Genomic DNA, 22,071 nt, shown 5'->3' with positions numbered 1-22,071 from the left:
GAGAGAGAGAGAGAGAGAGAGAGAGAGAGAGAGAGAGAGAGAGAGAGAGAGAGAGCGAAAGAGGCGTTTACTTACTGGGCTAAACGGCCACGTAGTGTCAGGTAGAGCCCGAGAACATTCCAAGAGTTCCGTCGCACGGATTTACTTGCTCGGCTCCGCGGCAGTGGTGGCGGCGGCGGTGACGGCGACGACCAAGATAACGATGACGACGTGGACGTAGACTAAGCACGAATCGCAAGCGCACGATCGAACGCGAAATCGAACTTGCGAGCTGATTCGAGACACCCGTGTTCGAACTTCAGAGCGCGCCTTGCCGTGCGGTGATACCAAGCGGACGAGATTCGCGACGCATGGCACTCCCTCGAGAGCTCCTGGCGCGACTCGCTTTCTCTCTCTCTTTCTCTTTCTCCTCGTCTCGCTCTCTCCCTCTCTTTCTCTCTCCCTCACTCGCTCATGGAGGAGGAGACTCCTTTTTTTCCCTCTTTTTAACACCGTACTCGAAGAGCCCGACGTCCCAGTGGGATCTTCAACGCGCCCGGAAAACGCTCGCGACGTCCGCACACACGACGCACCACGCACCCTCTCACTACTTCGATCAGCGTTAATTTAAGATATATTTGCGTATTTACCTGAAATCTTGCGACAGAAAATCAAGAAAATGGCTGCCCTCGATGGCCACACCTCAATCTGTTGAGTGTATGGCGAATGGCCGCAGTGGTGGGGCTGAGCGGCGACGGCGGCAACTTCAGCTCGTTTCAGGAACGTGTCAAGCGTCAATGTATTTAAGGGCGATTATGGTTTCGCGAAATAGGGTCAATGATTTTAAATTTGTTAGGGTAAACGGACATTGATTTCGCGCGATGCAATACTATTTTTTAATATGTTTTTATTATTCTTAACATGTCTTGTAACGTGACGTTTTCGGTAAATAAAAAATAAAGATTAATTAATGACTATAATTATTGATTATAATTATATTTTTCCAAAGAAATGATTCTTATAAGCATATATTATTTAATACAATAAATTACAATAAATTACATTTGTATGAACAGATATTAAAATAATTACTCAATTTCAACATATTATCTACATCTTATCTATAATATAACCTATATATTGCATCTCTTGCATTAAAAAATTATATAGATATATAGAATAAAGAAATATTAAGAACAAAAATATTAAATATTAAAAATAAAAAATTAAAAATAGAGCTTAAATGATTAAATAAATATGTAATGAAAACAAATAAGATATAAAGATATAAAGATAAATGTCTTATCTATTGTGCATTATATTTAACCTCTATTCCTAATTTCTTTATTTCTATTTAATATTTATTCTGTTCCTAATATTTCTTCTATTGTGAATGGTGTCTACTAAATAATATGGAGAAAAAAAAGGAATAGAGAGGACAGAAAAATCTGAAGATGCAAAAAAACATATATTTGGCGGTATATATTTCTATTGATTGTTTGCGAATTCTAATTGATTTTCACGAGAGTTAAGCCACAATCATTGATCGTAAAAGCCGCGACGGAATCCATGAAATGGCTCAACGGGATCTGCTTAGAAATTCGCCGCCGCTTTCGGGGCCGCATGGCGCCCGCCACTCACGACGCCTCGCTTCAGCCCTGCTTTCGAAACCGGCGAATCACGTGTTATCGGCGCGCATCGTCACGGACCTGTGGAAGGAAACTTGCGCACACTTCACGCTTCTCACTTTGTACCGCCGCCACTTGTAGGTGACGGAAAGGGTTGGAAAATATGTAAGTAAGCAACTGTTTCTCTATCGTGTTACGGCCGTTTATTGTCGTTGTATTGCGTAACGTGAAATTTGTTAAAATTTAGAGAAATGAAAATGCTCAAAGTATTTCTTGAATTTTAATTCTCTTTGCGTTTTAAGACTGTTCGAATTAAAGCTATTGCAAAGTCGAAAAGGAAATATTAGAAAAGTATATAATTGCATTTTTAATGTAAAGAACAAAAATTATTTGATATAAAAAAGTAGTTTTCAAATATTATAGAAAGTAATCTTTTGAAATGTTTTATCATTACAAGAGAAAAGTATTAGAAATCTGTTTAATAGTTACATCGTGAAGGATACAAGAAATTTACGTATCTACACTTTTCCAATTGTGCAGAAGATTTTTTTTTCTTAAACGATGAACCAATTTCACGCTGATGAGAGGTGTGTGCGTACACGTAGTGTGTCATTAACTGGCTTATCAGCCGGATAAAATAAATGCCGGCGTCAAGAATTCCCCTTCCCCTCTCCCTCACAATTGCCAGCGAAATGAAATGATCTCGAGCGTTATACTTCCTATCCCTCTCCTTTCTTTTACGGAGGAATTCAAGGATGCGGAGATGGGATTTCTCGGTGATGACGTTCGAAGAAGTAAAAATTCGAATTAACGGACGAATTAATAAGTAATTCGGAATTCTTCATATACGGAGAGCTTCATACATAGTTCCGATTCTTTTTTTTTTTTCAATAAGTAGCACTCTACAGCGTTTTATTTGCGGGCTTTGACAATCAGCTGATCCGAAAGAAAATCTGAGCTATCCGCTTCTAATCACGGATCAACGCTCGTGCCTTCTCTTATTAATAAACAATCATAACCGACATATACCGTCTGCGCGTGCGTATTCATAAGTGTATGTACGCGGGTGTAGGTAATACATACGCGCGCGCATAGTGGCCAAATAAGAATGATGTCATCGCGTGACGCACGTGGAATTGGCCGACGCTCATGTTCAGCCGGCCCGAACCCATGGAATACGGGGAATACGGCCGTGAAACCTACGTATGCACGCGCATCTCATCTGAAGAAACCGTATCCGTTGATTATCAACGCATAGCGAACGCTCGTTACAAAGATACCGCCGATAAACCATACTTCTTCGACCGTGATAAATCGCGCGCGTGCAGCTTCCTTTCTTCTTACAGATAGAAAGCGCATCGTGCAAGTTACACTTGCGTGCGTCTCTGTCTCTATCTAGTTCAGTTAACACATCGAAATCGCTTCCCTAAAAAAAAAAAATAATAACAGATAGAAAGGAAACAAGAGATGTAATCGGTTCGAGGATTCTTTAGTAAGTCACAGCACAAGTCAAAGACAAGTGTGTTTGTCGGAAACTTTTTATTTGTTTGTAATTTTGATTTTTTACTTTTTTATTTTTTTTCTAAAGTGTCTATTAATATCTCACAATGAGTGAAAAATTTTCCAGTCTAATTGGAAGAAATATGGTGAAATAATAGAAAACAAATCCGAATATTTTCTTCTCTAGAATTTGTATTACAATTTGTTTGTTAGTATTAGCATATTGCCGTTATTTTCAATATATAACGTGCTAAGAAATTCGAGAAACGTGAGATTGTAAATCTGATATGCGAAAAAGTTTCCGTTTTGTGTTTAGTTCAAAGATTTTAACAATCATGCGTAATGCAATAATTACGCATTTATAAAACGTTGACAGAAAAGTTCAATTTCATATATATGTATGTAATATGGTATGAATAAAATATTAAACAATGCTTTGCAATTCGGTCGGTATCATGAATTCATGTATATTTCGCGTCAATTGAACATTCTTCAACCGAGACATTATGAACAGTTGTGTTATATAAATTCACGCGCAATTGTCATTTGTTATACAGTGCATGATATAGAAATAATGCCCTGGATGATGCGGAAAATTGGGATATCGCTCAATTATTATAGTCACTCAAATTATCGTGACATTAAAAAAACTTTTGTTACGTTGTATCAATCTGCAGCATGCTATAAAAAATTGTACAATAGCTAAAGAGAAGATGAGAAGAAGAGAGAGGCCCGATGTTACACCCGTAACGGCTAATCTATGAAATGATTCTATAGTATGCACGCGTTATCGCGTAGATATAGATGATAGAATTATCATTGAAGCTGTAAATCTTGCCTCACGGCGTTCGTTAGAAAACGATACAATGTACTGATGTAACTACGAATGAGAAAAAAGTCAGCTATGATGTCCATAAAGTTCATGTCCATCTATCACACAACCAGCCGTACTTTAATTTTGTTGCGGTGGTTCCGGGTCATTCGGATTACCGCCCATTTGTCGTCTCAGCGACTCGATCAACTCGGGGTTTGCGTTCTGCATTTGCTGCGCCAATTGTTGGCCTCTGAAATATTTATACGCATACATACAAAATTCACACAAGTCATTCATTTGCTACAAGGATACAACTCAAAAAATAGTTTCCCAGAAAATAAGTTTAAATATTTTGAATTATTAAAATTTTGTAATATTAATTTAAAATGCAATTTTAATGTATGACTGATTTTAGAGAAATAAAAGTTTTTTTTTCTATGTTTTCGTTTTTTTTTTTGCGAGCAACTGAAAAATAATCTTTTTTGAGTTTTGTTGTATATCAATATAACATTATCTATTGAATTAAATGTTATTCTGTTCTATCAAACTTACGCCTCTATGAGTAATTCCATGCGACCACCTTCTTCCACGTTACCAGACATAAGATTACACATCATGTTCTGCATAGCTGGGTCGGATAACATCTGACGTGCCATATTCATTAAAGAAGGATTACTTAAAAGAGCGCTCAAGTCCATGCCGGGTAAATTAGGCAGAGACTGATTAACACCTAATTGGGCCAATTTCTCTTCTGCCAACTGCAAATTGTTTCGATAACTCTCGTTATCTGGTTCCATCGCTAAGGCTTTCTCATAACTCTCCTTAGCCTCTTTATGCCTCTCCAAACTTGAATATGCTAAACCTAATCGACCATATGCCTTGCTGTATGATGGATCAATAGAAAGTGCTGTGTTACAGTCTTTGATGGCTAAGGTGTGATTACCAAGTTTGCTATGAACGGCAGCTCTGTTACAATAATACACTGCATTGCGAGAATCTAATGTTATTGCCCTGTAAGCGAACAAGCTTAAGTTAAAAAAGGAACAATATTTACTCAAATTAATAAAGAAAGACTATGCATACTTTGTGTAATTGGCAAGCGCTTCATGATGCTTTTCTTGTTTCATAAGTGTATTGCCTTCGTTTTTCAATCTTTCTGCTTCAGCCTTTGCTTCCGGTGTAGCTTCTGGACCCAGAACCGGCGCGGCATTCTCCACTGCATTTTTATAAATTTGATACAGATTTACATTTGCGGGGACATCAGAAGCTTGCACATTATAAGCACTCTCCAGACATTGGATTGCTACTTCCAAACTCTCTCGTGAATCAGCAGTTATATCGCCATCTTGCAACTGGTCTGTCAGAAACTTGACAATCGACGAGACTAGTCCCTTGACAGCCATCAGTACTTAGTGAAAAAATGCTCCTACAAAAACAACATCCAAAATGTAACATTCCATTATGCCATATATAATATTAAATTATCCTGTAATTAGTAAATAAAAAACAGTAAAGAAAATTAAAAGAAAAACAGCATTGAGACACAAGAGTGCGTCAAAGTATATATTTCTTTTAATGAAGCACCAGTAATTAAAAAAACTAAGACGGATTTCAGATCAAATCGATTTAACCAGTAATTAACCTATCAAATAACATATGTATTATCTTATTAATAATAGAATTATTAATTTGTTGTTGTTTAACATATGGAAAAGAATTACATTACGGACAGCAAGTTACATAGTTGAAAACTATTCTCTTGTTTTAAGAAAATTTTAATTCTGCCAGCTAAGTTAATCACCAATTAAGTTATCAGAATCCGGTCGAGATCGCCGTGAACGTGGCAGACGATCAACTATCGGATTGCGCTAATTCATCCTCGGTCAACATAACCAAAAAAAAATAATGTAATGACAAAGTATCATCGAGCGCGCTCTCGAGAATCAAAGCGGGCACAGAAGAGTAAAGGGATTTTCTTCAAGGATTCGATTTTTCGGATCACTGATGCTCATAAATGTTTCTCACGCGTTCACTTAAAACGGCATCAAACCGCCGAGTCTCGTGGATGTCGACGTTCGTGACAGCTGATATGAATGAATGTACGTAACGACCACGATTGAATACGTGGAGATAGAGAATGTGAGATAATCATACCTTTGTCTCGATCAACGGTTGACCCGGAGCCTGGAGCAGAAACGGAGCACCGAACGGAACACAAACGGAGGGGAGCCTCCACTCGCGTGCACGTAGAAGTTCGAAGTTGTCTGTTGAAGTTGCCTACTTCACTTCGGTGCGGTTTGCGCGCGCCTCGCGTACCAGCGGCGAACTTCAGTTGTTTCCGTTGTGCGAATTGGTACATGACTGGCGTGCTTGTATTTCGCTTCCGAAAAATGGGATCTGAAATGGAGAAATGGGGTATTTAGGTATACTTAGGCTGTATATTCGGCGAACAGAAAGCTTTAACGTTTAACTCAAGGAAATGTCTTATGGACCGAAACGTACGAGCAGTAATATATAACGTTGTTGTTGCGATGCGTTTTTTGCCGAAGATATGTGAAAAATCCAGCTAAAGCATGTGGAAAAAAATATGAGTTTTCCACAAGTGTATATTTTGTATCGCAATTCGCACTGTTTTTTTTTTTTTTTTGTAATTTCACGTACATTACGGAAACGTGTAACAACCATGATTTGAGATCCGCAGGTCGCCACTTTAAGTGCGCAAGCGCGCGCTACAATCTGTATTTTTGTGCAGTTGTTTAAATAATTATACTCTACTGTAAGGTAAATAAAATATTAAAAGTATAATATATTAATAATATAATATATTAATAAATAAATATATATATATATATGTGCGTGTGTGTGTGTATATATTAAGAAAATTAGAAAAAAAGGTATATTTCTTTAAAAGTCACAAATTTAAAAAAACCAAAAAATGAAAAAAAAAACTTATTCCAAAAAACTATTTTCCAAACTCAATAGAAAATTATTAATTAAATAATATTGCGGCAATAAAAAGAATATGCTTAACATGATTAAATGTTATTTTTGTCATTTTTGTTTTATGACTTTTAAAAGATATTATCATTTTGGAATTGTGATTTTTTTATGAAGTTAAGTTCAATTTTGATGACTGACTTTACTTATTCATGATAATAATTTGAAAATTACGTTGTTTTGATTTTTTAAATAAGGAAGCGATATATATATTAATAATTCTCAATGATTATATTTTATAATAATTAGATTTTATCATGCAAATTTTATTCACAAATAAGATTTTCAATATATAATATTTGTTTTAACAATATATAATAACAATAAGAACAAAATTCATTGATTAATTTTTGCATATCGATTAATCGAATGTAATAATTATAAATAATACAAAATTATTAATAATACAAAAGAGTAAATATACGTATTAATAATCATTATAATTTATAACTCAGTCAATTAATACAGAACATTGAAAGAATGTTGAATGATGAAATGTAAACGTTTTTTCAACATTATGCATTTCGTGATGTTAATTTGCAAAGTTATAAAGTTATAAGTTCAAAGTTTCTGATGTATTGATTCAACATTAGATCAATAATCGGAAATAGATTAAAATAAATTGAAATTTTTATGCGTATATTAAATCCATTAAATTAATTAAATAAAAAAACTTTTATTTAATTGAATTTAATTGAAAAACTGCATTTTCTTTTCAGAATTTTGAATTCGGCAAATATTCACGATGCATATATAGAAAAAGCTAATATTATTTTTAGATTGAAAAGCATAAAAATATGCTTTATGCATTCCTGTAAATGAATAAAAATGTGTTCGGAAAAAAAAAATTTATTTTTTTTGCGAATGCACATTTCTCAAAATCTGACTCCATTTCAATTCGTTTCAATCAATTCCGTTTACTAGGAATGTGTTACATGGATGATTTGCTATATCGATTTATAATAAATAAATACTTATTAATATATGTATAGATATATACAAAATTCAAATTTTTATGTCGATCTCTAATTTCATCGAATTAATGTGGACCCTGTTTTATAATGCGGAAAATTATGTTGTTGTCGTCTGTGCCAGCCAAAATATAATGATTGTTCATGTGGTAGAATGGCATCATCGTTTGTAAGCCATTCACGGCGTGTTGCATTTTCATTTGGAATTTCTGAAAATAATTGTGATTATATGTTATTTAAGAGAATTATTTCGTGTCATTGTATAAGAAATTCTCTAATGAGAGAAGGAAAAAGGAGAAAAAAAAGAGATGAACGGAGAAAAGTGAGGAAAAGAGGATTCGTTTCTTTTATTTATACATAAAATAGTAAATTTACCCCGGCAAACATATATTCATAAATATAAAACTGTCCACTCTGGGTCGTCACAATCACAAACACATCGCTGTTGCCATACTCTGTAGGAGAAAATAAGTGAATTATTATAAATAAATCATAATAAAATCATATATAACAAAATCTCAATCATAATAATAATCGTTAATATAATAAATTGGGCGAAAACATGATATAAATATACGTGCGTCTTCTAATTATATTAATTTATTATTTTGATAATCATACCATCGGTGTAGAAATACTCAATCCCGTTAATCTGATGGGAATGAAAAATGCTTTGATAACTATAAAAATTTCGAAACTCGTGGTCGTATTTATAAATGTTCACTGCGTTTGTATCAGGATTGTCCAGTAGAACGAAATAATCTTTTTCTTGTGATAGACTTTTTACATAACGGCTTCTGCTTGTGAATGTTCTCAACTGTTCAAACTACATTCGAAAAAATAAAAAAGTTTTTACATAAAGGAAAATTAAATTAATTTTTGTATAAATTTTAAATTATTTTAATTAATTTTTTTGTGAATAATTTTTATATTATGCTCGTTTTTATATTTATATAGGATAGTATAAGTTCTAATTTTCATATTTTACAAAATATAATGTCATTCATTTTATCTTAATTATTTAAGCAATTAATTTATACCTTTTGTGTTGTTGGATCGAATTTGTATAATAAAGATTTCAAGGACTCGCTATAACAGCCGATAAGAAGAAATACTTCGTGATCGATATTGAAAATCTGAATGGACCAAGCACCATCCGTAGGAATTTTCTGCACTAACGTTGCGTTTCTTATCGAATGCACTTTATAAAGCAAAGAATTTGTGCGATGTGTTGCACGTACTTTATCATAGTATATCGCCAAAACTATATACACATCGCCTGCAAATTAAACATTACATTAATTTTTTAAGTTTCATTAATATTTCATTATAATTTTAATGACAGATTTTTTAATGTGCTGCGAATACCGTCATGCTTAAAAATTTTAGCATCCTTTAGGTAGCCTTCTATTTTATGAAAAACTTCTTCGTGATTCATTTTAAAATTTTCTATTGTCATCAAGGAAATCGTAGTATATTCTGATCTGATTTTCGAGGTGCATTCTTTGCTGCTTGAAACAGTGTTCGTCATTATATTCACACCGAACATTTCGCCTGGATCGTGAAAATTTTTCACAATTTCCCCGGCGTTTACTCGCCACTCTCGTATAGTTCTGTTCGTGTCACTGAATTTAATGACATCAATCACAGACTGATACGTACATGAACAGTTGTCAAGTAGCCCACAAAATCTTCCAGGTTGCTCCCTATACATATTCAACCTGACCGTGTTCTCGTCAAAATACACTACATCGATCTTACTGACATTGGTCCCAGGTATCTTTAAATCTTCTTCCTCCTCTAGATAGAAAAAAATGTTGCGCAAGGTTTTGGACATTTGCGAGCTGTACTCGATATTCTGTTCGATTATTTTCCAAAATTTCTCCAAGTTCTCAATAATATTGTCTATCTTTCCTTTGAAATTGTTAGCGACAGAATGCAGATTCACGCCGTTCACAAATCCAGAAGTACTTATGTTTTTAATCCGAACATCCGCCTTGAAAATCTGGAAGAAATAATTGAAGAAATGCGACCCATACATAAGTTACAATTTTTAAGAAATAATTTCTTCTTGATATGTACATATATAAACATTATTTTATTGAACGATAAAGTTTAATTCAAGCTGAATCAATATTTAATTCTTAAATATTGGATTCAGCTTGAATATTTTGTAAATATTTACGTCAAATTACAATAATTTAAGTTGATTTAATCCCGTAATTTGAAATCTTTTAAATTTTTCTTTAGATATATAAGAAGAATATATAAGAAGAATCTGTGCTTAACAAATTTTTTTGCAATCTATTAAAATTTTAGGGATTTTTTTAAGTTAGGGTTTGTACTAACAAGGTCACCAAAGATGTCGACATTTTCATCATTATTTTGTATACCGTCGTTATATTTTTCCATTATATTGACATTATTAATTAGTGGCGCAACAACGTCTCCATCAACTATCAAGTCCTCTTTGAAAGTCTTTACGCCATCTATTATTTGCACCTCGTCAACGTCATTGAGGACAAAATTAGATGGATAAATTCCATTAATTTTTCTTATATTTGCATTGCCTAAAATACGTAAATAAGATAATATCAAATTTTTCTTAAATAATTTTGCATGGAAGCTCTTTTTTCTTAAAAAGAATACAATTTTATCGTAAGATCATAAAACAGTAAATTCTGTAAAAGTGTATCAATATTCGTATTATTTAAATTACAAATTGAAATAAGAGAATAGTGTCATCATTATAATTTCAATTTAAGTGAACTTAATTCAGATAATTGTTAATTGCCAAATCATTTACCTGTTACTGTAACGATACCATTGAATTTCATATCGCACGTAATTTCATGATCTCCGCTAAGAGTGACACGATCCTTTACAAACTTGTCAAAGTCAATTTTATTCAAATTTTGTAGATACACATCACCCAGTACCTCGAGCTCCTCGAAATAAATATTGTCCGGCATAACGTCGTTGGAACGGACTGCTGCGTTGACGGACGCGTTGAGATTGGCGTCGTTTACATAAAGCTTCTCGACCGTAACATCCTTAAGGAATATTAACGGACCAACAATCATGTCATCGTGATTCTGTTTAAAGACAGAATTATTGAACTCGAGGATATTCACATCATTGATATTGGCAATACCCAAATCGCCATTCACTTTCAAATTGTCCACGACAAAGTCTTCCTCGAAGATTTTCGTTCCGTTGATCTCGATGTGTTCTCCGTAGTCGATCACGGCATCCGATATTATTTGTTGAATTTGCTCGATGTTTGAATAATTACCTCTAACCGCCCACGCACGAACATCCTCTTCAAAGATCACTTTTCCCGTAATAACTTGGTCCCTATCTTTGGTCACAGCGTTATTTAATAGATGAGAGATAGAAGCAGGACTAGTTGAATCTGTGTCCCAGGAAATATTTCCGTGGACTTCCAAGAGGTCGATATTTTTTACGGGAATGTACAACAAGCTATCGTATAACTACAACACAAGACGAAAAAAGAAAGAGAGATTATTTTTTTAAGAAAAACTTTGAAAGATTAATAGATAAGATATAGTTTTAAGTACAATGCTTATGTAACTTGAAAGATATTTTAATAATTTTTAGAGTAATTTTAAATGACTTTTATAAATAAACTAAAAATTCTTTGAAGGCATCTTTCAATTTCTATCTACTTAATTAATGTCAATTATCTGTTAATAATCGATGTACAAGTCAGACTAATTAGATGTTAAAATAAAAAACTTTATTTTTACCTCGCTTACGTTGCGTCCATTCATTTTTGGAGTAATCACGTCGCCTTCGACCAATAGATCGGTGAACGTTACGTTGCCCATGATTGTCAGAGGCTCGTCCACCCACATCAGTTGCGAAGCGTTTTGTTTGTTGATAAAATCCACTGTGACATTGTCGGAGATGACAACATCAGCAGTGAAGTATCCTGTTATCGTTTGCTCCTTTGATTTAGAAAGAACACTGGCGGTCCAATCATTGAAGTTACGTCCACGAAGAGATTCTATCGTTATGTTCTGAACGATCAAATTCTCGATGCTTCTTTCTGACGTTATCACAATGTCATTTTGCGACAGTTCCTCTAAGAAACTCTCGGTCGATTGCCCACCCACTTGATCAACCATTAGATTCTCCACCGTCAAATCACCGTCGATAACGATTTTAATTGATTCAGAACTCATCAAATCTTTCAATCGCGTCTGATTTATCTCAATCCCATTCAATGTCTCCACTTCCAAATTTTGTACGTGAAACTCTGGTACCTTCAAGAATGCTAGCCGATGATTGTCGTCGGTGTGAAGCCCGTTCTCGAAGAAGACTTCGCGATTATTGATAAAACGAACATCGAGATTATCAACGAAGACACGACATGCTTGAACAGCGGGAAGTTCCACGGTTTCTGAGAAATTCACACGCGTCTCATTCATGATGTCGTTCACATTAATGCCATTGAAAGTTAGAGTAATGATATCTTTCGCTCGGAGAGTTTGTACGTGCAACTTTTCTCGGATCGTTAATGAATTTGGTTCAACTTCGAAGAAATTATCGTGAGGACCATTCTCATGAAAGAATTGATCGACGTGGAAGTTCTCGAAGCGCAGATTAGTGAAATCGCTCGGTATCTCCTTCATCGTGGTATATAGAAAGTCGCTCTCCGCGAAACCGTTGAGGTACTTAGTATCAAGTTTATCGATAGTGAATCCGGCTTCCAAAGTGATTTTTTCGGTGATAGTCTGATCGGTAGATTTTGTCCAGTATCGATCGAACATGTCGGTCACGTTTACCAGATTATCTTCCACGAAGAGCTTCGCTGTCTTGTCGACCATGATATTCTGAACATGCAGATCACCTAGTATCGTCACATTTTTGTAGATCTGAAGCCACTTATCGGGCATTTTTATCATAGACTCATTCGTGTCGATCACCAAATTCTCGGTAACGGTAAGTTTCGCCAACTTTAATTTACCTTCAAAAAAATATATAAATATTGAATATAGTATTGGAATATTAGTATTAATCGTAAAAGAGAGAATAACTTTTGAGATTGGAAAAAGTTGATTAATTAATGATGTAATTATTCTAACGTATTTGTGTAATATTATATTAATATTAATATAATTATTAATTATTATATCATTAATTAATTATTAAAATCATACTCGCTGTAAACTGTCACAATTTACAAAATTAGTTAAGAAATTACCCTCAATAACGTTCTTTCGAGACTTTCGTGCAGCTTCCTCAACGGGCACCCCATTAACTCTTTCCGCATACAGATTTTCAATGTGTAACGCTTTCGCATAGAAATCATCAAAACTCTGATTTGTTGTTGTAGTCATAAGTTTATCGGTAGAAACACCATTCACCATTTGTGCCGTAAGATTCATAATTTGCAGCGAGTTCTTATATGTGATCGTACCTATGATTAAAATACTATCAAATTATGATCAACTACATACAAAATCTGTAGCTAATTGTTTTTGTCGATTTTTGCATTTAAAAAAACATAAAAAATAGACTGTTATACTTAACCATTGATTTTCTGAGCGCGATTAATGATAAATAAATCGTCCATCAACTGATCGATGATTGTCCCATTCAGGTTTTTAATCTTTAATGTCGGTACTGTTAAATCGGAATGCAATATAAGAGTATCATTTGAATACTCGACAGAACTATTTGCAATGGCAGACCCAATTCCTTCGTCATTTTGTAACAACCAATCTGTAGAAATATTGTTTATACAAATCGATATAAAAAAATATATCGCATTATAGAAATTATTCTTCATAGCAAAAAGTCATATTCATATCACAATAAACTCACAGTAGTAACGAATGAATTATGTTATTGTGAGATTATCAAAAAGTCACACTGACATTATTATCTTGATTTGTATATAGCAGTTGTATATAGTTAAGTTGTATATAGTTAAGTGCAACCTTTATCATAGCTGCATAATGATATTATAGATATCATACCTACGACAAAGTGAATATTTACTTACGATTTTATTGCGATATTTTTGTGACTTCTTTTGCTATGAGGTTTTTTCAAACTTACATTCGGGCGGTATTCCACAGAGAGAGTCAACCTCGAGATTGTGTATAATGAGATTTTTCGCACGTAACAGATTTGCGAACTCTTCAGTTTCAAAGGGAATTATCTTCTCCGACTGCATATTCACGTTGTTCACGAAATCCACTTGCATTTGGTCGATTTCCAACTCATCCAGATATACATCATTAGCTATAATCTTTTCCTTGAACGCTTCCAATATATCAGCAGTCATCTCTTGCGAATTTAATTGTTTTGCCTGGACGTTGTGGACATTGCGATCGAGTTCTTTCAGAGCTTTTGCAATTTGATGAGGTGACAGGATATCTTCTTCAGTCACAACCTCTGCGCTGTCCACCATGCCGGATCGCAAGATCAAACTGTCAAAATTCACTGGCTCTGAAATTGTCAAATTCTTTGCAGCTGGTAAGAGCAGCTTCCAGGAAGCTTTAGCTTCTTTTACGGCTGACATTCTCGCTTGTAACGTTTCGATCAGATCCGATAAGCATTTTCTTGTTGCATCGGTATTATTCACATTGTTATCTGAAATTTTATTTTAATCTTTTTGAATCATCAGGCTTGATATTTATTTTTATAACAATATAAAAAAAATACTTAAATGATTTGTTTAATATATATATAAATGCCTCAATAAATGTAAAAGAGTTAATAATAAAATAAAAATTGAAAACATTCCATGAATATCTTTATATTTTTCTATTTTATAAAAAGAATTTATCGTTTCTAATAAAATATAATAAAAAAATATATAAATAATATAATTATGAGATAATAATATTATATATACTTATTTTATAATAATCGCTTTTTCATGACAAATGAAAAAATAATTATTTACCTACTGGTACCAAAGTCATCTCAACTTCCCATTGTTCCACCCAATATACGTTTTTTTCTACAAGGACCAATGTTAAATTTATTGTATGTTCGTTCAATAAGACTATCATATCAACTATTTTTTGATTATCCTTAAAGAGTTTAACATTTTCGCTTTTCCAATCGGATGTACTATGAAATTTATATAGCTGGATAATATTCTGTAAATTATTTGTTGCATTATTAACGTATCACGCTTCAATTTTCAATTTATTTTAATATTGAACAATTGTACACTTACATCGTGCGCTACAACTATGAAAGTATCGCCGTCTATGTGAAAAATTCTTATCAGACTATACGGTTCGATGTCAGGAAGGCTGAACCAATCCAGCAATTCTCCTCCTGGCAACAATACATTCCAGATTCTAGACAATGTCCTACTTTAAAGGAAAAGAAATAAAAGGAAGATTTTATCGAATATATACGAACCGTCCCAACAGAACACATCGCTCGGTCCTAAATCATTTATCATCAGTATGAAGTTGAAGTCGCCATGAATGTAGTGATGCACCGACGTCGGACGTGATGCACCAGCAGTGGATAGTAATTGTATCCTTACGATGTTATTGTCCTTGAACTCATACACTTCGGAACCGATCCACGGATTCTCGGCGTAATTCTGGGCGAATACAATGATCGTTGATCGCCGGTGCTCGAATGCGGTGACCGATATTGCGCCGGTCATCCTCATTTCGTCGACGACGTCCATGTATGTGCCGCTCCATCGGTAGATCCTGCAATTCAATTGAACGTGAGAAAAATAAAAATTTGAAAGAAAGAAATATTTAGTTCGATGTATTTGTTTTTACTGCATTGAGAAAAATGAATGAACCAGAAGATTCTGATTATATCAAAATTTCGTTTCTCAATTCTAGTAGCTTTAATCAGAAAATTCTAATTTATTCATTTTCAATTAATCCAACTAGACATTCTTCTCAGATATATGTATTTCAAGACCAACACGATAAGAAATTTAAATTTAATTATTTAAATTAATTTAATTTAATTTGTCTCTCTGTTCTGTTTAGGAATAATATCACGAGACTCACACGGATGATATGGGAAATTTGTTGGCATTATTGACGATAATCAGATATAGTTGATCGGCTTGTATGAAAAATTTAGCATCTACAGGGATTCGTTTGTATCCAATGGTATGACGAAATCGCAACGGCTGATTCGATTTTGCCGTGTGAATACTGCATAGACTGGGCTCGTAACATACTAATAGATAGTTGGTGTTCTTCCATATGATACTCTATGATATCATAATCGATGCAACTCGTTTACATTGTGTACAGTGGATTGTAAATAAAGTTAAACATATTAAAAATATAAGAAAATATATAAAAGATATGTAATATAAAAGATATTTAGATTAGATTATATTATATTTTGCATTTTATATTAATATTAAATTTTATATTACATTTTAAATAAAATTATTAATATTAAATATAATTTTAATAGTATAATACTATAAATTTCATAATATATTTTATGAGATAAAGATTAATTATAATTAAAGAGTGATTTGTACCCTGACAAATTTAATGACGGTTCCCTTTTTGATCCGATAAACTTCGCGTAACGTGTCATAAGTCTCATTCCAGGAAGTCGCATTGAGAGAAGGTACCATCACACGATTGCTGTCGAGAATGAATACTCCGTCGAGCATATCTATTGCGAATGGCTGATGATCGCTTGTTATAGGAACTCGCCATGATCTGTCCCAGTTAAGATTATATGATTTTTCTTGCACTGTAATCAAACGTCTACTATTTTTTATCTCGATAAACAAATAATTTTTATTTGATTATGAAATTATTTCTATTTGATTTTGAGTATATTATTATTATGTGTTTAATCCTACTATTTGCACTATTTTTTTAATGTAATTATTCACATACAATATCTTTGACATCTTAATATCATATTTTATTGTTCCTTTTAATGATTTACAATTAAATAAAAATTGATAATAATCTATACGCTGTTCAAAGATAAATGCAATTTTTTTCAACTATGAAACAATTTGTATTAAATGTAATAATGTTTACAAATATAGTAATAATGTTTACAAATATTTAATGAATTTATAAATTATGATTATTTAAAAAAAAAGATACTTGTCATTAAAATAATGTTATGCGGATTTACCTGGTGATGTTTCTTGGATATGTATTTTAATGAATTCTGTCTTGGATTGCCGTAATTTTTCGTCGAGATATTCGTTCAGGTCTATCGCGTGCACGGAAAATAATAGTATAGAAATATAACTTTCCAGCTGTAATACGATAGATATTGAAGAAACTGAAGAAATGTTGCGTTTAACCGTGATTTTTCTGCATTTACACAACTGAAAAAGACAATACTCACGAATAGAAAGAAGAGTTTCATGATTTTGTGATTTTGATCACGGATATCGTAGCCGTACTGAATCCATTCACGGCAAAGGCCGAATATTGAGAAATTTTCGGAAACAATCCGTGATATTAGGATGACCTTCTTGATATCTCGCGCATATGAGAAGCGAGTATTAATATAATAAATGTAAATATGTCAATATTATGAAGCATAAATATGAAATGTATTCCTCTTTTAAATCTAACGATACAGGCAAGGCAAAAGATAAATATATACGTACTATATACAGAACACGTATAAATATCTTATTGGAAATCAAAGTTATAATTAACGGATATAATATAAAACAGACAAGAATTTTTTCGTAAAATTTGTTACGATCTGCTCTAAAAGAAACATGAAGAATTTGATAAAAAATATGTATTAATTTGCTGGCGTACTGTAGACAATTTGTTTATTAGATATGCAGTATGGATATCTGCATCTAGTGCAAGTGCATCTTGATCAAATATACTTTTATATATTGCAACATCTCATCAGAGAAAAATAGAAATAGTTTATACGGAGGGGAGGGGGAAGGAGGAAGTTCATTTTTTTTTGTGTCGCAATATTTTGTCGTTTATTAATTTTATTATATTAATTCTGTGGTGCATTCAGAGAGAAATGGACAAAATAATATTATATCAATCGCCGTGATTAAATGTCAATAACCTCTGGAAAATAAAAAACCGAAATAGATGTATAATATGTAAGATATAAAATTTTTTCTACTTTTTAGAATTGTAAAACATCGATAGAAGAGGAGTCCAGTATTTAGTTTTTTCATAATATAATTGACAATATGAGATGACAGATAGAATAGTCTTTGTATAATCTGCTTCTACATATATTTATATATTTTACACTCCTCGCGCTTAGAATAAAGAAATAATTTCCCGTTTGAATTTCGAATTAATAAAATTAATAAAAAGAAAAAGATAATGGAAATAAAAATTGTTCAAAATAAAAACAAATAATATGGAACAATTTATATAAGATCCAGTAAGAATTTCGTCGGATTTTTTCGAGATGGTCTTCGATCAAAATAAAATAAGCAAGGTATAAAATCATCCGCTATTTTAATCCTTCAAATTCTAATGTTTTTCAACCTCCAGAATTACATAAATCCAATATTAAAAAACAATTTTTTTACCATAAGCGACGTTTTTTTATATCATAAGCGTCGTAAAAAACACCATTTCCATAATTCAAATCATAATTCAAAGGCGATTCAAATCTTCGCGCTTGCGCGCGCTAGGGAAAAGATTACATCGGGATGAATTTCGAACGTTACATTTGGACGCGCGCATGCGCGAGATGCGAAGACGCGTGCGCACTAATCCAATGCGAGGAGCGTCGCGTTCTCTGATTGGCTAGATGATCTGCGCGACGAGACATGACAACGAACGGCGAATCGCGGGCGCGGTCTCGACTGTCTCGAACGGACTCGAATGTCTCGAACGCATCGGTGATCGGTGGTTGGCATTCGGTCGACTGGTCGACTCAGACCACTGTGCCACTGTGCCGCCCAGTGCAAGTAGTACGCGCTACCGTGTTCCGTTACAGAGCGGAAGAACGGAACGATCAGATTGAGCTGATTGAGTCGGTTTGTCTCCATCAGGCGGTCTTTTTCTCGGCCCTTTCCCAATTCGCACTTTTTCTCCGTTGTCCCATTTTCGTTTTCGTTCCATTTGCGATCGAGTTCGGAGTTCCCGTCCGCCGCCGCGGGATACTCGCGGACGCCGGCGCGCCGGGAACGCGACGCCGCGAGATTCGAGAACGCGGCCGCGCGCAGCTGCGTGCGCGACCGAGAGACGAGAGTACGAGCACGCGCGCTCGCGTGCGTCTGTAGTCTGTAGTGCGTGGCTGCGTATGTGTGTGTGAGCGCGTTCGCGCACGCGAGCGAGTGATTCCGAGATCGTCGAGCGGCTCGGCGCTCGCGTTCGTGTATGCGAGCGCAACCGCGTGCGGGCGGTTCCCACACGACGTCGTCCGTGCAACAAGTGTCAGGAGGCGGACAGTGTTGGTAGCGGAAACTGTGCTGTGGTACTTAATACGGAATACGTGTGCATGGTGCTACTGGATTAGCGCGTATGACGGAAGGATCATTCGATCGGCGTCTAACAATCGTTATCAATCAAACATCGGTCACCGTCACTATCGTCACAACGACGTGCTGAGAGGAGACCGTCACCGGCGAGGGCGCGGGGATGGGCTGCGCCGTGAGCACTACCGGCGAGAAGGAGGCCGCCGAGCGGTCCAAGAAGATCGACAAGGACCTCCGCGCTGATGGCGAACGCGCCGCCAGCGAGGTCAAGCTCCTGCTGCTCGGTAAATACCCGTCACGATAACTCTTCTCGATACTCGCCGAGTACCAACATCCTGGCGCGTCTAATGCGTGGAACACGTAAGATATACCGTGACGGAAAATTTCCGGACGGACTTCCATCGACCGTTGTTCCTCGGACCTGGTTTCGGGGATTTCGATCCTCGGATTTCGGAAGACGACGGCAAATTTGCATCCCCTGCTTCGACGACGCGCCTATATACTCTGATTTCTTTCTTTTTCTTCAGTCTTTCTCTCTCTCTTTTTTCTCTTTCTTTCTCCATTCGTTCCTCTTTCCTTCTCCTCGCACATCGTCTTGTCTCGTATCGCGCGTGTATCGCGTATTGGACACACCATGCACCCGCCGAACGCTCCCGAAGTCGCGTAGCCCACGATCCGCAAAATCACCGCCTCTCTCTCTCTCTCTCTCTCTCTCTCTCTCTCTGCTCTTTCTATTCCTCTTCGCTTTCTTCCTCTCTGAATCACGAACGCTATAAGGAAGAAAATTATTATTATTAGATCTGTCCTTTTCCAGCGTTTATTTCTCTAATTATTGCGATGTATCCTTTGCATTTTGGTGTTCTCAAGAAAATAGTCATAACATCATAAGATATGACCTCATATATAAAGATCTGTTATCAACCGGTTGTATCAGAGAAGCCGCGACAATCTTCAAATCAATTGGTGAGATATTTTTTCCAATCCACAGTAGATCCGCTCGCTTTTCTTCTTGCCTTGATGATGAAATATTTTTCTCTTTCTCCTTCCAGAATCTTAGAGTATCCTTCACCTTATCCAAGAGGTAAAGAATCCTGTAGAAAAGAATTACCGAGCTTCTCCAGCAATTTCCTCCCCATCTTTCCTTGGAATCCTATAGTCTTACGAATCAAATAGAGCAAGCGATTTGTGTGCCAACGAGAGAAAGAGCTGAAATGCAACGGTTGATATTGCGTCTAATCCAGGCGACGAGACTCCTTTCCTAGCGTCTCGCGACACGGTGCCTTTCGGTCGGTTAACACGCTCTCGATCGCACGAATACAAGCGTCCTTCTTTCTCGCGAAACGCTTCCCGCAGTGGCGTGCGTGTGTCACATTTTACGTTCCTTCTATGGCTAAAACGTAGACGATCACGAAATTGCGATACGCCGTATTTTAATTCTCGGTCGCATTCTCTCGTCGGCCAAAATCCGCGGTTTGCTTTGCCGCTATCCAAGTCCTTTTAAAAAAAGAGAAATTTCCTGTTCCCTGAAACGGGAGCGTTCTTTTAACAATAGAATTTACAATCGGCTGTATGCACTCGTACATTCTGCTTTTAGACGTATAGAAGGATTATAGAAATAGAAAAAGAACTTTTGGTGAAATATCTAAATATTTAACAAGATACAGATCTGAAAATAATTTTATTGGACTGTTAAAATAATTATGTAGGAAACTTAAGCATGATGGGCAACGTTTCAATTTTCTAACAATCAATTTGAGCCTACATAATTATTTTGATATTATTTGAAGTCTAACACAATTATTTTTTGATCTGTCTAACTAAATTTTTTAATAAAACTGTTCTTTTTGCGCAATGTCTGAGACATCGAAATAATAAATTTAAAGCAATTTTATTCATATTGATTAAAAAGCTGGAATTAAAAATGTATGCAAAAAAAAATGATTATGTGTCATTCAAATGATTCATTTCTCTGCAAATATGTTTTTAGATTTGCAAATTAGGATAAATATTTTTCTTGTATACATCTAATACACTACAAATACATTTAATTACGCGAATTTATTTCAATATTTATTATTCGTTATCGTCAAATGTTGGAAGTAACTGATTCAATAATAGTACTAAAGATCCAGTATTGTTTAGTATTGTCAATGCGTTCAAAAAAATTTTGAAATTCTTGACCGACATCGCAATGTGGAATCGCGATGTAGAACGCATACATCGTTACGGGAAACTTGAATCATCGGCCGCGTGTGAATCACGAGAGATTACGTCTCTCTGAGATCGCACGGAATTATCTTCGTCTCACTTATAGGAAAAAAAAATTACTCTTCCTGGAAGGGGAAAACGAGTACTAGTTGCAATGACTTTGCAATGACTGGCGGAACTGATCGTTAATCGGACAAAACTCATCGACAAAGATACCGATGATTAATCGGTTAATTAGATTGATTACATATCTGGCAATGTGTTGATTGTGAGCATTTTTGCATAGACTCGTATTGATTCAAAAATAGCGAGTCGTTATGATAAATGAATTGCGGCGTTAACAATGCACGGCGTGACCGCGATTTTAATTATGTCAAGGAAGACTCGAGAATTTCTTTATCTCATGGTCACGATATTTGATATTTGATCATTTCAATGTGATACGATATTTAATTAGATATTGTTTGATACAATATTTAGTATGATATATTCATATAATATAATTATAATATAATTATATGTATGATTGTTGAACAT

At 34.9% G+C, this 22,071-nt stretch overlaps 4 protein-coding genes across 9 annotated transcripts in view; 1 reads left to right on the top strand and 3 right to left on the bottom strand.

Annotated features, from left to right (window-relative positions):
* LOC108695189 (ras-like GTP-binding protein Rho1) overlaps positions 1-726 on the bottom strand; it is a 6,901-nt gene extending 6,175 nt beyond the window's left edge. For 3 of the 4 annotated variants that reach the window (XM_018204960.1, XM_018204961.1, XM_018204963.1), the window contains exon 1: positions 76-623. The gene's annotated coding sequence lies outside the window, so the exon portion shown is untranslated. The other variant, XM_018204962.1, reaches the window with a different exon arrangement.
* A 2,765-nt stretch (positions 727-3,491) lies between these two features.
* On the bottom strand, positions 3,492-6,172 carry LOC108695188 (small glutamine-rich tetratricopeptide repeat-containing protein alpha-like). 3 transcript variants are annotated; one of them, XM_018204958.1, is made up of 4 exons: positions 6,076-6,172; positions 5,005-5,347; positions 4,474-4,932; positions 3,492-4,171 (listed from the first exon to the last, which is right to left on the bottom strand). In XM_018204958.1, the coding sequence occupies exons 2-4, from the start codon at positions 5,322-5,324 to the stop codon at positions 4,060-4,062; spliced, it is 891 nt and encodes a 296-aa protein (XP_018060447.1). In that variant the 5' UTR covers positions 5,325-5,347; positions 6,076-6,172; the 3' UTR covers positions 3,492-4,059. The 3 variants fall into 3 exon arrangements, with proteins under 3 accessions (XP_018060447.1, XP_018060446.1, XP_018060445.1); XM_018204957.1 differs by lacking the exon at positions 6,076-6,172 and adding an exon at positions 5,947-6,036 and having other exon boundaries at positions 3,697-4,171; XM_018204956.1 differs by lacking the exon at positions 6,076-6,172 and adding an exon at positions 5,723-5,766 and having other exon boundaries at positions 3,697-4,171.
* A 1,785-nt stretch (positions 6,173-7,957) lies between these two features.
* LOC108695162 lies at positions 7,958-17,273 on the bottom strand. Its single transcript, XM_018204923.1, has 18 exons — positions 17,253-17,273; positions 17,034-17,160; positions 16,414-16,634; positions 15,923-16,131; positions 15,303-15,607; positions 15,112-15,215; positions 14,833-15,031; positions 13,980-14,516; positions 13,449-13,640; positions 13,120-13,335; positions 11,660-12,882; positions 10,696-11,383; positions 10,239-10,459; positions 9,258-9,894; positions 8,930-9,168; positions 8,511-8,715; positions 8,265-8,344; positions 7,958-8,098 (listed from the first exon to the last, which is right to left on the bottom strand). Exons 1-18 carry the CDS (start codon positions 17,271-17,273, stop codon positions 7,958-7,960), a joined length of 5,565 nt encoding a protein of 1,854 aa, XP_018060412.1.
* A 2,216-nt stretch (positions 17,274-19,489) lies between these two features.
* The window catches only part of LOC108694967 (guanine nucleotide-binding protein G(i) subunit alpha), a 5,031-nt gene continuing 2,449 nt past the window's right edge, over positions 19,490-22,071 (top strand). The window contains exon 1 of the mRNA XM_018204658.1: positions 19,490-19,610. Coding sequence (XP_018060147.1) covers positions 19,490-19,610 — 121 coding nt within the window. The remainder of the gene's footprint in view (positions 19,611-22,071) is intronic.

The sequence above is a fragment of the Atta colombica genome, unplaced genomic scaffold (genome assembly GCF_001594045.1).
Source record: "Atta colombica isolate Treedump-2 unplaced genomic scaffold, Acol1.0 scaffold126, whole genome shotgun sequence".
NCBI lineage: Eukaryota > Metazoa > Arthropoda > Insecta > Hymenoptera > Formicidae > Atta > Atta colombica.
This window is presented reverse-complemented; position numbering and strand designations above follow the sequence as displayed.

What these genes read in the sequence shown, in the direction of transcription:
- LOC108695162 (XM_018204923.1), bottom strand. Translation starts at nt 17,273, where the DNA reads ATGAAACTCTTCTTTCTATTC. An exon ending in TATCCAAGAAACATCACCAG is followed by an intron (nt 16,635 to 17,033) that starts GTAAATCCGCAT and finishes GTTTGATTACAG; the next exon opens with TGCAAGAAAAATCATATAAT. An exon ending in AAATTTCCCATATCATCCGT is followed by an intron (nt 15,608 to 15,922) that starts GTGAGTCTCGTG and finishes ATTGAATTGCAG; the next exon opens with GATCTACCGATGGAGCGGCA.
- LOC108695188 (XM_018204958.1), bottom strand. Translation starts at nt 5,324, where the DNA reads ATGGCTGTCAAGGGACTAGTCTCGTCGATTGTCAAGTTTCTGACAGAC. An exon ending in GCGCTTGCCAATTACACAAA is followed by an intron (nt 4,933 to 5,004) that starts GTATGCATAGTC and finishes GTTCGCTTACAG; the next exon opens with GGCAATAACATTAGATTCTC. An exon ending in ATGGAATTACTCATAGAGGC is followed by an intron (nt 4,172 to 4,473) that starts GTAAGTTTGATA and finishes TAAATATTTCAG; the next exon opens with AGGCCAACAATTGGCGCAGC.